General features: G+C 41.7%; 1 protein-coding gene across 2 annotated transcripts in view; it reads left to right on the top strand.

The window, feature by feature from the left end:
- PTAR1 (protein prenyltransferase alpha subunit repeat containing 1) overlaps positions 1–13,626 on the top strand; it is a 62,191-nt gene that overhangs the window by 7,146 nt on the left and 41,419 nt on the right. Inside the window, exons 2-4 of one of the 2 annotated variants that reach the window (XM_050944199.1) lie at positions 91–260; positions 4,657–4,707; positions 10,950–11,016. In XM_050944199.1, the coding sequence (XP_050800156.1) occupies positions 91–260; positions 4,657–4,707; positions 10,950–11,016 (288 nt within the window). The remainder of the gene's footprint in view (positions 1–90; positions 261–4,656; positions 4,708–10,949; positions 11,017–13,626) is intronic. The other variant, XM_050944201.1, reaches the window with a different exon arrangement.

Genomic DNA, 13,626 nt, shown 5'->3' with positions numbered 1-13,626 from the left:
GGAGAAGTAGGCAGACTGTTAACTTTAGAGTAATAACTGGTAAAAGCAAATAAGTAGTCTAATTATATTTTACTTGTGTTTATTTTTAAGAGATGAAATTGGGTTAATACACTGTCCTGAAGCCAGGTATAACCGAAGCCCTATAGTCCTGGTAGAAAACAAGCTTGGTGTGGAAAGTTGGTGTGTCAAGCTTCTTTTGCCATATGTCCACAACAAACTCCTCCTCTATAGACAAAGAAAGCAATGGCTGAACAAAGATGGTAAGTTACTTGGTTGACTGAATTCCTGTATGTTTCCTAGTATGTAGTTTTTGATCATCTCTGATACAACGCCGTCCACTTTAAATGTATACTTGGTAGTGTATTGGAATAATCTAGTGAAATGGGGAGAGGGTGATGAAATTGCCAATTGTTTCTACCTAGTTGAGGTTCCAGTTCATGTTTGGTCCCCAAGCTGTAAGTGATGTAGAGAGAGAAGCTATTCCTTTGCCTAATTCAGGAGAAATGTTACTGTGTTGGAGGGAATTTTATCTAACTCTCCTTGGTCAGCAGACTGGTGATATATAGTTCTTGGTGGAAGACGAGTGAGGGATTTTCAAGGCTTATAGGACCCAAGGGAGAAATCATTTATATAAACAAATTGATATTCTAGAGCTCCTGTTTGCTTTACTAACTCACTTTTGCAAGTTTCTAAAGATATTGCTGACTTTGAATAGTTTTAACATCCTGTTTAGGAAAAGGGCTGTGAAGTTCTGCTTCATTTGTGGGAGTGTCACAAGGTGGTCAGCATGATTTAGAGAGGAGGGATAGCTATGAAATTTGACAAATGACTTTTATGAATAAAATCACTCTGTTTTTCTGTAAAACAAAGCTGTGTTTGATGTAAGCTATGGATGAAGGGTAAGATCTGTCTAAGCAATGTGAAATTTCCCATTGTTATTCCATTGAAACATAGACGTGTGTCTCTGTGAAAAACTGAAATATCAAATACCTCTTGTAAATGGACAGAAAACTCTGTTCAGTAGATTGGTACAGCAGCTTGGATGTTACCACCACAAATCTATTGCATTGTGAAGGGAAACCTCCTTCGAGTTACAGGGTCATGCTAATATACTTTAAAAATGTGAACAAGAAAGGAAAGGAGGACTGTGTTGAAAATGCTTTGCTACAGTGGCACGAGAATACTCCAACATCTTCCAGGTGCATCATCATGTCACCTGTGATATGACGATAGACTTATAAGATGCACCCTTTCTTGCCCCAAAGCCAGGGAAAATAGAAGTGCATTGCAGCATACCCTCATGGCCAATGGATTTGAGCTGTTTCAAACCAAAGGGTACATTGAACTCCGAAGTCTGTGTCCCCTCACAGATTGTGCCTTGCTGTTGGCACCCTCTCGGTCCTGGTGATTGTAGCTGTGACAAGATTACATGGGCACAAAAGCAGCCTTAGATAGGTTCTGAGATACTTAGGGCTTTTTTTTTTTTTGGTTAAAACCATTACCTTTAAGTGACACTGGCTAACCAGTAGGCAGCTGATGCAAATCCTAGAATGCAGTAGTGATCTCCTTATGAGATATACCATTTACTAAGTGAGCTGCTGTATTCTGCACCAGTTTGAGTTTCCAGGTAGATTTTAGATGTATCCCCAAGTAGGGTTTGCCTAGATTAGGAAAAGAGATCTATATTAGCTAGTCCCAGTTTTTCACTAGTGTAGACATGTCTTGATTTAGGTGGTTGAAGTCCACCGTAAGCACTGTATTTGTTTTACATGAGGTGTAGAACTGGTTGTCTTCAGCCTAATGTTGGCATGTTAGTCCCTTTTGAATTGCTAGCTCTCCCAAGAGCTTCATATATATTCTGGATAATATGAAGGAAGATGATTGAGCTCTCTGGGACTCTGCCTGTGAGCAGTCTAGAGGTGGAGGATGATGCCCATAATTAGGGCTCTGTGTTTGTCACAGAGGTCATGGCAGGCACAGATTCCATGACTTCCTGTGATCTCTGTGGCTTCTGTAGTGGCCAGTGTGGCTGACCTGAAGACCACCTAGGCAGCTGACCCTGGAGCCAGCTGCTCAGGCAGCCTTGGGGACAGCCACACCAGTTACTGCTGGCGCAGCTCTGCAGCCAGCCGCATCAGCCTCTGCTGGAGTGACTCTGGCCCCGCTGCACCAGCCCCTGCTCTGGCAGCCCTGGGCAGCTGACTCCAGGACTGCCCTAGCAGCAGCCGATGCAGCTGATCCTGGGGACCGCCTGAGCAGCGGTCCCAGGGCAGCCGGAGCAGCTGCAGCTCCCGGCAGCGGTCCTGGGGTGGCTGGAGGAGTAGCAAATTGAGCAGCTATTGTCCTCCCAAGGCTCCCTCCCTCTGCGGTGGCCAGAGTAGCCCTGACCCCCTGGGCCTTCCTCCCAGCAGCAGGACCCCCGGGTCTTTCCCTGACAATGTCCCCTTCCACCCCCTCCCCCCCACTATGATTTAGTTGGGGGTATTTACGGTATAAGTCATGAACACATTACAGGCTGTGAATTTTGCTTTGGTTTTTTTTGTTTGTTTTTTGCCCATAACCCATTCATGACTGTTACTGAAAAATACCAGTGATTAAATAGTAGCCTTACCCCTAATGACTCTTCAGGTTTATTTTTGTAGGGAGGGAACCTGACCTATTTCAGTTCACCCATAGTCTCTGGCAAGTGGAACTGGAATATTTTGTGAACAGTGGCATTATGTGCCAAAAATATATCTAGCAGAATGAGTATGCATGTAAATTCCTTGTCTCTGGATGGGGGAAGTTATCTATCAGAACAGCAAATGCCATCTCTGTCAGGTTTCAGGCCAGGTTACTGTGCAGAGGAATCGGTTGTACTGGTAGCTAACAGTCTACCAGTGTCTGTAGTGCAGTCTTTGTGACATCCACAGGGTGACAAGAGTCAAGTCATGTCCATACTTGGAGTTGTCTTACCACCACTTTCTATATACTCTATAATCAGAGAGAGAAGATTTGATATTGTCCAAACAAAGTGATGGTTTCTTCATCAATGGTCACATAACCGCCCCAAAAAAAGGCTGGCAATATGCTGTCTCTAAGAAAGACACTGACAGTTTCCACCAGTCATGGTCCACATTCTGTCCTACTGCACAATGAGTTCATTGCTGCTGGATAACTGAAGCCTCACTACTGATACCCAATTCAGTTGGCAGGTTATTGCTCAGAATGAACTCTCTTCCAAGCAGCCAATAGCACTTAATACAGTTCTCATGATGTGCTGTTGGGATCAGGTAAAAGCATCTGTATTTGTTTCTGAAAAATGGGCTTTCACAAAGAAATATCTGCTTTTATTCCTGAGCTTGAGACTATCGTGGCTTTAGCTGATCAGAATTAGGGAGACTGGGATCCTTCCCCACTGGTGCAGTAGGCTAATAATGACAGGGATGCAAGGAGACACACAGGCACGCAAACTTCAGCAAGCAGGCTTTTTTCCCAACCCAGAGATGGAGGTAACTGGGTTCAATGGAACTTTCCAAAGTTTGAAAGGAAAGATTAAGGTTTAGGTAAGGGAATATATGTGCATAGGGATTTTTGATCTGCATATTATTTACGTTTGGGTGAATGAATAATAAATGGTTTGTTATGAAGAAGCTGTTTTGGGGTTATCGTAGTCAGCTTGCTGGTCACAGGTCCCCAGAGGAAAAAGGCTTACAGTTTCCAAACATGAGAGCCCCAATGGTGTTAACCTGGTTAGGAAATGGGGCTGCCATCCAGAGATCTAGTCCCAGAGTGGTTGGACTGCAGGGTTCCATCCTTCTGAGACAGTGCAGAAAGTCACTCAAAAGGAACTCTGAAAGATCTAAAATGTAGTTTGCCTTGTAACTGACATCGATGTAAGGCTGTTTGACAATAACAAGATCTGGATCATTTCCCTGGGTGCATTAGGATCCCATCTAGTTGCTACTGATGCATTCAGATCTGATAGCTTGAGGTCAGATACGGTCAGCAGTTTCTGAGAATTTGAGAACTCTTCTAAAACTCAGTAGAAAACCATTTATGTTTTGTATTTAAAATTCTAAGTCTGACATGGTGTCAGAAACAAATGTGCATTTGAAGTGATAACTGACTTAGATGGACTAGTCAGAACATTGAGTTATCAAACACACACCGGTGAGGTGTATGTGTGTGTGGATTGTCTGACAGGTCTTTCACATGCAGAATTTCCTGATTGGACCTAGATTGTTATAGAAAAGTCCTGCCCCAGAAAAGCCACAACATTCAGACAAAAAGCTTTCTACATCTGTAGTCCAAATTAAACACATAATGCAAATCTTGTTTCATTTTTGGACATAAGCAAGAAGGCAACCATTGGTTCTTATTTAGCCTCCAGCTCCCTTCTAGCTAAGTTTGTCCTATTCTCATAGGATCAGGTGCTTTGTTGCAGTGAGGCTCATATCTGCAAACAATATTTGCTCATTCAGTTATTCTTGTTAGCAGTGTTCATGGCTGGAAGTCGAAGTCTTTTAATTCTGTCTCTGACAGCCTATCTGAAGTCCTTTCATCCCAAAATACAGACCATAAAACTGTCATCTTACAAATACTTAGCAGTGTGAAATCCAGGTTTTTGTCTTTTTTTCTCTTGAAGAGAGACTCCCTTCTCCATTGTTTTAACAGAAAGAAAATACAAAAGGTGCTTGGTGCGAGATGGTCTGCAAAATTTTTCAGGTTTGTCCAACTTTTAAAGTGATTATCTGTATGTTCTCAAGACTCTGCTACATTAATGACCCGCTTTATATGCCAAACTGTGCTTTAAGTGTTGGATGACATGCTTTACCCTTAACTGAACATTGTCTTTATCAGGACAGAGAAGTTTGGCAGAAATCATAAGCCGAAATGATGGAGAGGACGAATGCTGAAGGACTCAATAATCCCATGACTGAGTTACAGAAAGGAATTTGTTTTCATGTAGCTTGTTATACATAATCTTCCAAATGCAGACATTACTTGACTTAGAATCTAAACTGTGATATCTTCATATACTAAGGCCCTACTTGACACTTCTTATTCAGGCAAAACTCCTTTTCACTTTTAATAGAACTTTGCATGGGAGGCAGTTCTCTTCTGGTTATAATGCCAAGTATAGATTTGGTGCTAAAGTCATTATTAGCCTCTTGGGTGGGAAAAAGTTTGACAATTGAAGTTGTATTCCAGTCTTTTCCAATGGGTGTAATTGGAAGTCCCATAAACCATCTTAAATACAAGAGTGAAAATAAATGGTTCTTGTTCAAATATCAACTCTTGCAAGTGGTAAATGATACATAATAATGATTTGCTAGTAGGAGCTCATAAGAAGCAAGTACATTGTAATGAGTTATTGATTATTTATTGAGACAATTGCTTAATCTACAGCTTGTCCTTGTTACGTACTTGGATAGAGAGAAGGAAATTTAGATTTTTTTTTTTATTTTTTGGAATCCAGAAAAATAGGACAGTGACTAAGCCACTTTGCCATCGTTTTAGTTTAGTAAGATTCTTTCTCCAACTTCTATAGAAAACTGAAGGTTTTGGTTTACTGCCAACTTGAACAAATAAAGTGTGTAGTAAACATACGATTTTGTTTGTGATCCCTCCCATAATGTTTAGATTTATGCATGTGTACTAAATATACTGTGTGTAGTGTCATCACAAATTGTTCAGCCGATTACTAGAGGTTATTGTGAATATCTTCAGTGTAAATGGTCAGTTACCACATATTGTATACTTCACGGTCGTCTTTATTCCAACAAGGAATAAAAGGAGTCTCTGATATTTTTATTTACAATTGAGCGCATTAATATGTAGAATGTGATTTCAAGATGCTTGTTTAGGCATTACAGGGCATCCGATGGTATGGTTCTGGTTGGGAACTGGTTACTATTTTTTCATTGCAAATGCTTGTTGCTCAGAAGAAAGCAGAACAGCTTAAGGTAGCTATTCAGAGAACCGGATAGTAACAGTCTTGGTAACTGTGGCCCTGATTCTGCATGGACTTATGCATGTGTGTAGCCTCATGCACATGAGTACATCCAGTTGGTTTCAAAGTTAAACACTTGTGTCTCTGCAAATTCAGAGCCCTAGTCTTAGTGTACCATAATTCTAAAAGTGTTGTAATCCTTTTTCACCACTGAACAGATGTACCTTTTGAAATTTAAAATGTCATGTTTCTGTAGATTTGTGGTTTCATTTTTACAGTTGTGGGCTGAAAAGTATGCATGTCATAATCTTTTATTTTCTGGTACAGCCAAATAAAAACCAAATGTACAGAATTTAGAGCCACATTCACTTCTTGCAGATGAAGAGACTCTCCTATCTGAAAGCAGCCCTGTGCAATGAGCAAGTATGCTGCTGCATTCTGCATAAACCTCACCCAGCAGCAAAGACCTGGTAAAAGTGAATTAAAAAGTAACAATCATCTGACCATAAGGCATGTCTTGCTGTTGCAGTACTGTCACGACATAAATAAAGGAGCAGCAGAAAGCCACTCCTATTTTGTTCTATGGCTGACACATGGCTTTCCATGGAAATAATGGCAAAAAATGCCCCTAAAATTCATAAAGGGAACTGTAGACTCAAAACCCTCACTTCTCACAGAAAAAAATAGCTGCTATTTTTGCAAGTAATGGCTAAGATGACTAAGTGAAGGAAGTGTACTTTTTCTGTTTGTCCTCTTCATGCATTTGACAACACTTTTTGTATAGTTTCACTCTATTCCCTGTGTAGTCAATTGGCTTCCCTTGTTTATGTGAGTTTTTCACATGGCATTAGGGGGTGAAATGTTTTTAACATAGTAAAATGTGATTTTTTTTACAATCACAAAAAATGACAGAGGTACAGAAGTGTCATGTCTGAAACTACTCTACCTCTTTATTTATTATTCCATTTAAACTGAGTAGACTTCAGGTTGGTGGTGGTCCTGATCCTTGATATAATGAGGTGCACTAACCTGGAAATTTGTCTGATACCTGGTTGTAATTCTTAATAAGATTAATTAACATGAGTTTGGCAAGTGCACTCACATCAAATATAAACAAAGTTTTAAAACTATTTTTAATGTCCGATTTAGCTTTGCTAAAATTTTGTTTAGCACAGTTGACCCATTGTATAGTGAGGCTATGTAATAATTACACACAAACAAAATTGCAACCTTAACAATGATTTTTAAAGTCAAGCACTCAAAAGCTAGGAAAAAGCCAGAATGAAGGTTGTTTGTGCATCCTAGTACCAGTATCCTGGCCCAGCCAATCCTACTTTTCCCTCTTGAGGCTTGCGAAGTCCCAATCTCCCCACCTGCTTTCCAGTTTTCCTCCCTGTCCCCACATCCAAACATAGTTTCCTTGACCAGTCAGTCTCAGTCTCCCTCCAGCTCCTCATGCAGTCTGTGCTTTTCCTCCCACTGGCTCCCAGTCATTCCCCTCCTGGCTTCCGAGCCAGTTTCTCTCTCCTCCTCCAGTGCCAGTCTTACCAGACTCCTTGTCTTAAACTAATCCTTTCCCTTCCCTTGGTCTGTTTTTTGTCCCACATGCATTTGAAGCCAGCCAGGGGGTCACTGAGAGCACAGGAGAGACATACCCTCGGTTCCTGTGCCTGGCCCCACCTCATCCAACCCCAATTACCGAGCAAGTTCAAATTGCAGTTTCTTTTTTTCCAAAGGCTTATAATGTGGCCAAATTTGGGTGGATTTTCACAAGGACAAGAAAAAGGCATATTCCTGACACAAAGTACGCTCCTTTCCAAATTTCAAATCTCTGCTACGAAGTACAGGGGCACTGGAGTATTCCTTTTTTTTTTTTTTTTTTTTTAAATATTGGCAAAATATATTTTTTTTCTTAGCCTTGTTCTCAGAAACAGCTGAATCATTTTGGGTGAAATTTCCCAAAAAACTTCAGCCTGAGACAGTTATCCAACATGGAAAATTCAGCCCAAATGGTTAAAGTTTGGCCAAATTACAAGCAGCTGAAAACAAGGTCTTATAATGGGTATGTCAAGCAACCTTAATCATAGGCAGTGCTGTCTGCACCACCTACAATATTACTTAAAGAATGGGCGAAGGGAGGAAAACACACCATACCATGGATGAGTCACATTGCAGGAATTGGTAATACCTTAGGTTAAACATTTATTTATTAATGTACAAAATAAGATCCTCAGGGCTCTTTCTTATCTTGAGAGGAAAGGAGGTTGCAATTTATAATACTTGAACATTCAGGAGATTTTTCTGTTTTAATAATCACAGATTGGAGAAGCCATCAGAGGAATTTATATGAAAATCGCAACTGCGAAGTGGGGGAGTTATGCTGGTTCACGTTTAGCAGTGATGTATGTCCATCTCTGTATTTTCTTCCTTAAAAGAAATGACCGTTTTGTCATCTAGCAGGTTGCTTAGATGAATCTTGCATTTGTGGTGAATTTCCTTTAGAAGAGTCATCTCTATTATCTTGATCAATTTTGAAAGAGGATAAGGCTGACATGTTTGTATAATATATGTGATTTAAGTAAATGGTGGTGTACTCAGAGCTTTTGAGTATTTATAGTTCCAGACATGCTAAAAGGCAAAAAAATAGTATTTTTAAAAATTCCAAATATTTTAAATATTCCATTCTCTTATAATTGCTTCTCATTTTTGAGATGCTGTTATGAAAAAGGTGTGTCTGAAACAGACACCGCTTACTGTGCACCCCTGAATTCGTTTTGTTGCGTTTCTTGATGCTTGTGGTGATCTAGTAATGGATAAAACCAGCAGTGCTTTTGCTAAGCCTCGTTGGTCAAGTTTTGGGTTAGCAAAACCATAAGGCCTGTAACCAGCAAAGTGCTTAATCACATGTTTAACTTTAAACACATGCGTAATCCCATGTACTTTAATAGGACTATTCACATGCTTAAAATTTAAGCATGTGCTTAAGTACTTGGCTGGATCAGGGCCTACGTGAGCTGGTTTCAGGTCCCAGTTTGCCCAAACCACTAAAATCCAGGGCTCTGGCTCTCATCTCTAATACACAATTTAATTTTTTTCCCCAAGTTTTATCTAACTGTGGGTGGTACTGGCTGCACTTGAACATATTAATAAGGTGGCCAAGGGATGAACTGATTCACTGTGTCAGGCTCCTAGACAGGAGCCTTGATGGCCAAGGCTAAGGAACTTCATGTGATTAAATTCACCTTTCTCTGGCAGAAATCCCAAATGAAGGGTGCATCTGGTTAGGCTTGCACAGAGAATTGCTTGTGGACCTCCTTGGGCCTTGGGGGATTAATGTTCCCCAATTGTAGTTAATATAGTCGGTTGATTACTAGTTTTCTGTATGTCCGGTCATCTTAATTGAACCACCCACGGATTTAGCTCCCTGCAGATACCCCTTGCTTTTTCTCCACTTCTGTAGCTCTTTTCTTAAAACAAATTGTATCCAGTGCTTCTCCTTCATGAGGATGCAGCTGACCTGAAAATACTTGTTTTGTTGGCAAATGACTTCGGTGTATAACCTTTTCAAATATATTACGAATAGTAAGGAATCTAGACTAACAGTCTTGCGAGCAAAAGCACTGATAATTTTGCCTGTATTTTGGAGAATCTGTGTGCTGCTGCTTCTACTTACCCAGCTCATTTATATTTAAGAATTGTAATGCTGGGGAAGATTAATTGACCTGATTTTTGTGACTTTTGGAAGCAAGAGTTAAAGAACCAAACCTGAGACATTGAGAATTATCATTGTGTTTTATGAGAGGCTGCACATTACACTAAGCTGCTTTTTACCGAGGTAGGTATCAAACTCATTGATTAGTGCAGCAAAATACAGGAGGGAAAGGCAAGGCTAGAATAAAATAACTCTTCTGTTTGTCAGCCACCCACACATCTCCTTCCAGTTTTATTACATCATTAAATATATGTGCAAATCTGCAGTGTCTAAAGGGGAGTAAGCAAACAAATGTTTATGGATATGTCTGTATTTCTTCTTTAGTGATTAGTCATAGTATTTCAGTCTTTGGGGAGGCAGTCTATTTAGAATCATTTAAAAGTATTTTCTGTTTATTTAGTTGTGCAACTTACTAAATGAATGTGATGTTCTTCTCTGTTCCCCCACAACTATGGATTAGGATTTTCCCCTTCCATAGATGCAATTTTTGTAGTGGTTATTTAGTTACAGGTAAAAGTGTGCGTCATAGAACAGCTATAGCAAATTGCTATCCGCAGTTCAGAGTTCTTAGACCAATGTAGTTATGCTGTTCCAGGAGATGATTGTAGTTTTGAGTGTTAAGATCTCAATTGACAATTTTTCAACAATTTTAAGAATTCTTTGTGTGTGTTTAAGTCACACAGTGTATTTTCAATTTTAATAACTAAATGGACTAGAATGCTCAAAGATCCCATATAATCTCTGTTTCAGAACTGTCCAATAGCTTTTAATTCACTTAAGAATATTGTCTTTTTGAATCATAGTTGTCCAGGGGGAGGAGAGCTATGATTCCACATTATAATAGTGGAGTTTGTAGATATCAATGAACCCGAGAGGTGGGACTTATTTTAAGTACTTAACATGGAAGGAGAAGAAACTAAACCAACTGTGTGTCATCCTTCCATAGACTCATAGACTTTAAGGTCAGAAGGGACAATTATGATCATCTAGTCTGACCTCCTGCACAATGCAGGCCACACAATCTCACCCGTCCACTTGTATAACAAACCCCTAACCTATGTCTGAGTTATTGAAGTCCTCAAATTGTGGTTTGAAGACCTCAAGCAGCAGAGAATCCTCCAGCAAGTGACCCGTGCCCCATGCTGCAGAGGAAGGCAAAAAACCTCCAGGGCCTCTGCCAATCTGCCCAGTTTGAGATACCTCTTTCTCTGGACTGGAGGCAGAAAGAGGGGAGAAGCATTGATGTTTTGTTTCATTTTACCACTGTTAATCATTCATGGATTTTTTTTTCTAATCTTTTAGAATTGATAGATATCACGTGTACGTTGCTGCTACTAAACCCAGACTTCACCACTGCATGGAATGTAAGGTATGTCACACTCAGCAAATGATATCACAAAGAGCTTGGCAAGCTGCCTTAAGTCTGAGTCCGCCATAAACTTTGTTTTAAGTGGGATTTAACATCATAATGACTGCTGTTTGATAAGATGCTGAAAGAACTTTTACAATCTTTTCCTTCCTGATTTCTTTTATAGCTAATCTGTTGCATTTCGCAGTACAATGATATATAGATTTTAGATACAAATTAAGGATTATGCCACTTTATCTGAAGAGATATGCAAGATAAAGAATATATTTTACCAAAGGACCATGGTTACTGGTCCTGTTCATGTATCGGTGAACATTTTTGTCTTAGATCAAATTTATTATAAAACTGCATCTCTGCTTGCTAGCATATTTCGAGTCAGTGTATTGTATGAGGTTACCCCTAATGAATAATGATGTGAACTATGATTCTTTTTGTACATTGTATTAAACTGGCTATATAAGGTAGTTGGCAAAAATTTTATTGATAGGTAGCTTATTTCAATGTAATCCATTAAGATAATATGTTAAATACTTAGATTTTATTTTGCTCAGGAGCTAAGATGTCACACTCATCAGGACTTCACATTTGATCAGCATTTGGTTCATTCTCCCTGGCAACAGGTAATGCAAATGAAGCTTTGCTCTAAAGAGCATTTCCGTTCTTGCCTGACTCCTGGGGCAGCTTAGGGAACACTGAGCAGTCTGATGCTCTTAGGACAAGTCTACAATTAAAATGGTGCAGCGGCGCTGTAGTTCTTCAGTGAAGATGCGACTGTACTGACATGAAAGCTAATTCAGCTCCATGAGCAGCAGTAGCTGTGTTGGCAGCAGAAACTCTGCCATCGACCTAGTGCTGTCTACCCTTGGGGCTAGGTCAGTACAGTCAAACCTCGCAATAACATGCCCCGTGATAACACAGATTCAGATAACGCAATCATAAGTTGGCTCCCCTTTAAGGCTATAATACTGTTCGCGTTTTGCCAGAATACTCTCTTTTTACAACATTTATAAATAAAATGCATTCTTCCAGTCTAATAGGATAAAGTGACTCCTGGCCATTGCAGGCCCATTTCACTTCGTTCTCGGGTTGTACATGTGTATGATGTTATTAATTTCCTATATTTTAAAAAATTTTACTGTTATGGATACACGAGTTCGCAAAAGCAAATCATTTTCTGCCCAAGAGAAATTGTATGCCCTGGATCAACTAAAGAAGGGCAAACAACAAATTCGCTTGCTAGAGATCTAGGAATTAGCGAGTCCACTCTGCGAGAGTGGAAAAAAGAAAATCTCCGTAGCCTACTGTAAACGAGGGGGTGCCGGGGTTCGACCCTCTCCGGGGAGGAGGGGAGCCATGCTGGCCCACTCTGCTCCAGTTGGCCCGGGAAGTTAGCCCGGCAATCCTTGCGGTACTTGTCCGCCCAACGGGCGAGGGGCTCAGGCCCTCCAGCAGGGCTGAGCCGTAACAACCACGAGGCGCCGGTTCCTACGTCAGGACGGATAGCAACACAGAATCAGTAAGGTCAGGCCTGGGTCAGGGCTGAGCAACAGTACCAGTTTAGAGGCCCAGCCCTTGGGCAGGGCGGGCAGCAAACGCTGAGTCAGTGATAACAGTTATCAGCCTCCTCAGGCCAGGGAGAGCGGGAGTCTGCCACCCTGGAGTAGGGTGGCAGGGGGGACGCAGGCGCTCCCACTCCACTGCATCCCAGCCCAGGGCCCTAACAGCGGCTGTCACTCCGCTGGTCAGTCAGTGGGGTTCCTGGCCGCAATACACTGACATAGGCTCCGGCAATTCCGCATTCCCCCTCACGACCTACCTGAGTCCTAACATCAGCCTCAGCGGGGTCCAGGAGCATAGGCTTGTCACGACCAGGGCTGGGTGGTAGGTCCGGGAGCTCCTCGGGATACTCAGGCCACGGTAGCGCCAGCGGCTCCTCTGGGTAGCAGCAGGCGCAGGGAAGCTCCAGCCAGTCTGGGCGGCTCCCCTGGGTCGCCGGCGTGTCTCAGGGTACGTCCACACTACAGCTTAAAATCGATATTAGTAAAATCGATTTTATAAAACAGGGTTTATAAAATCGATTTTACGCGTCCACACTCGGGCACATTACGTCGGTGGTGTGCGTCCATGGTCCCAGGCGTCCATCGATTTCAGGAGCGTTGCACTGTGGGTACCTATCCCATAGTTCCTGCAGTGTTCCCTGACCCTTGGAATTATGGGTTACTACCCCAGTGCCTGATGGGGAAAAAATCACTGTCGTGGGTGGTTCTGGGTACAGCCTCACCCCCTCCCTTCCTGAAAGCAGCAGACAGCCATTTCATGCGTTTTTTTACTGGGTGAAGTGAGCAAACGCCATTTTACAGCAAGCATGGACCCTGGTCTGATCAGTACCTTGATCGTGGATGTTGTAAACAGTTCACGCATTCTCGTGCTGTCTATGCTGAACCATGAACAGCAAATGCAGGAGAGGAGGCTGCAGCTACGGCAGCGCGGCGACAAGAGTGATGAGGACCTGGAGACTGAGTTCTCCGAAACCGCGGGCCCCTGCGCTTTGGAGCTCCTGATGGTAATGGGGGAGGTTCTACCCATTGCTCGCCGATTTTGGGCCCGGGA

Source organism: Gopherus flavomarginatus, chromosome 3 (assembly GCF_025201925.1).
Source record: "Gopherus flavomarginatus isolate rGopFla2 chromosome 3, rGopFla2.mat.asm, whole genome shotgun sequence".
Classification (NCBI taxonomy): domain Eukaryota; kingdom Metazoa; phylum Chordata; order Testudines; family Testudinidae; genus Gopherus; species Gopherus flavomarginatus.
Note: the sequence above shows the minus strand (reverse complement) of the source record. Positions and strands in the feature narration are given on the sequence as shown.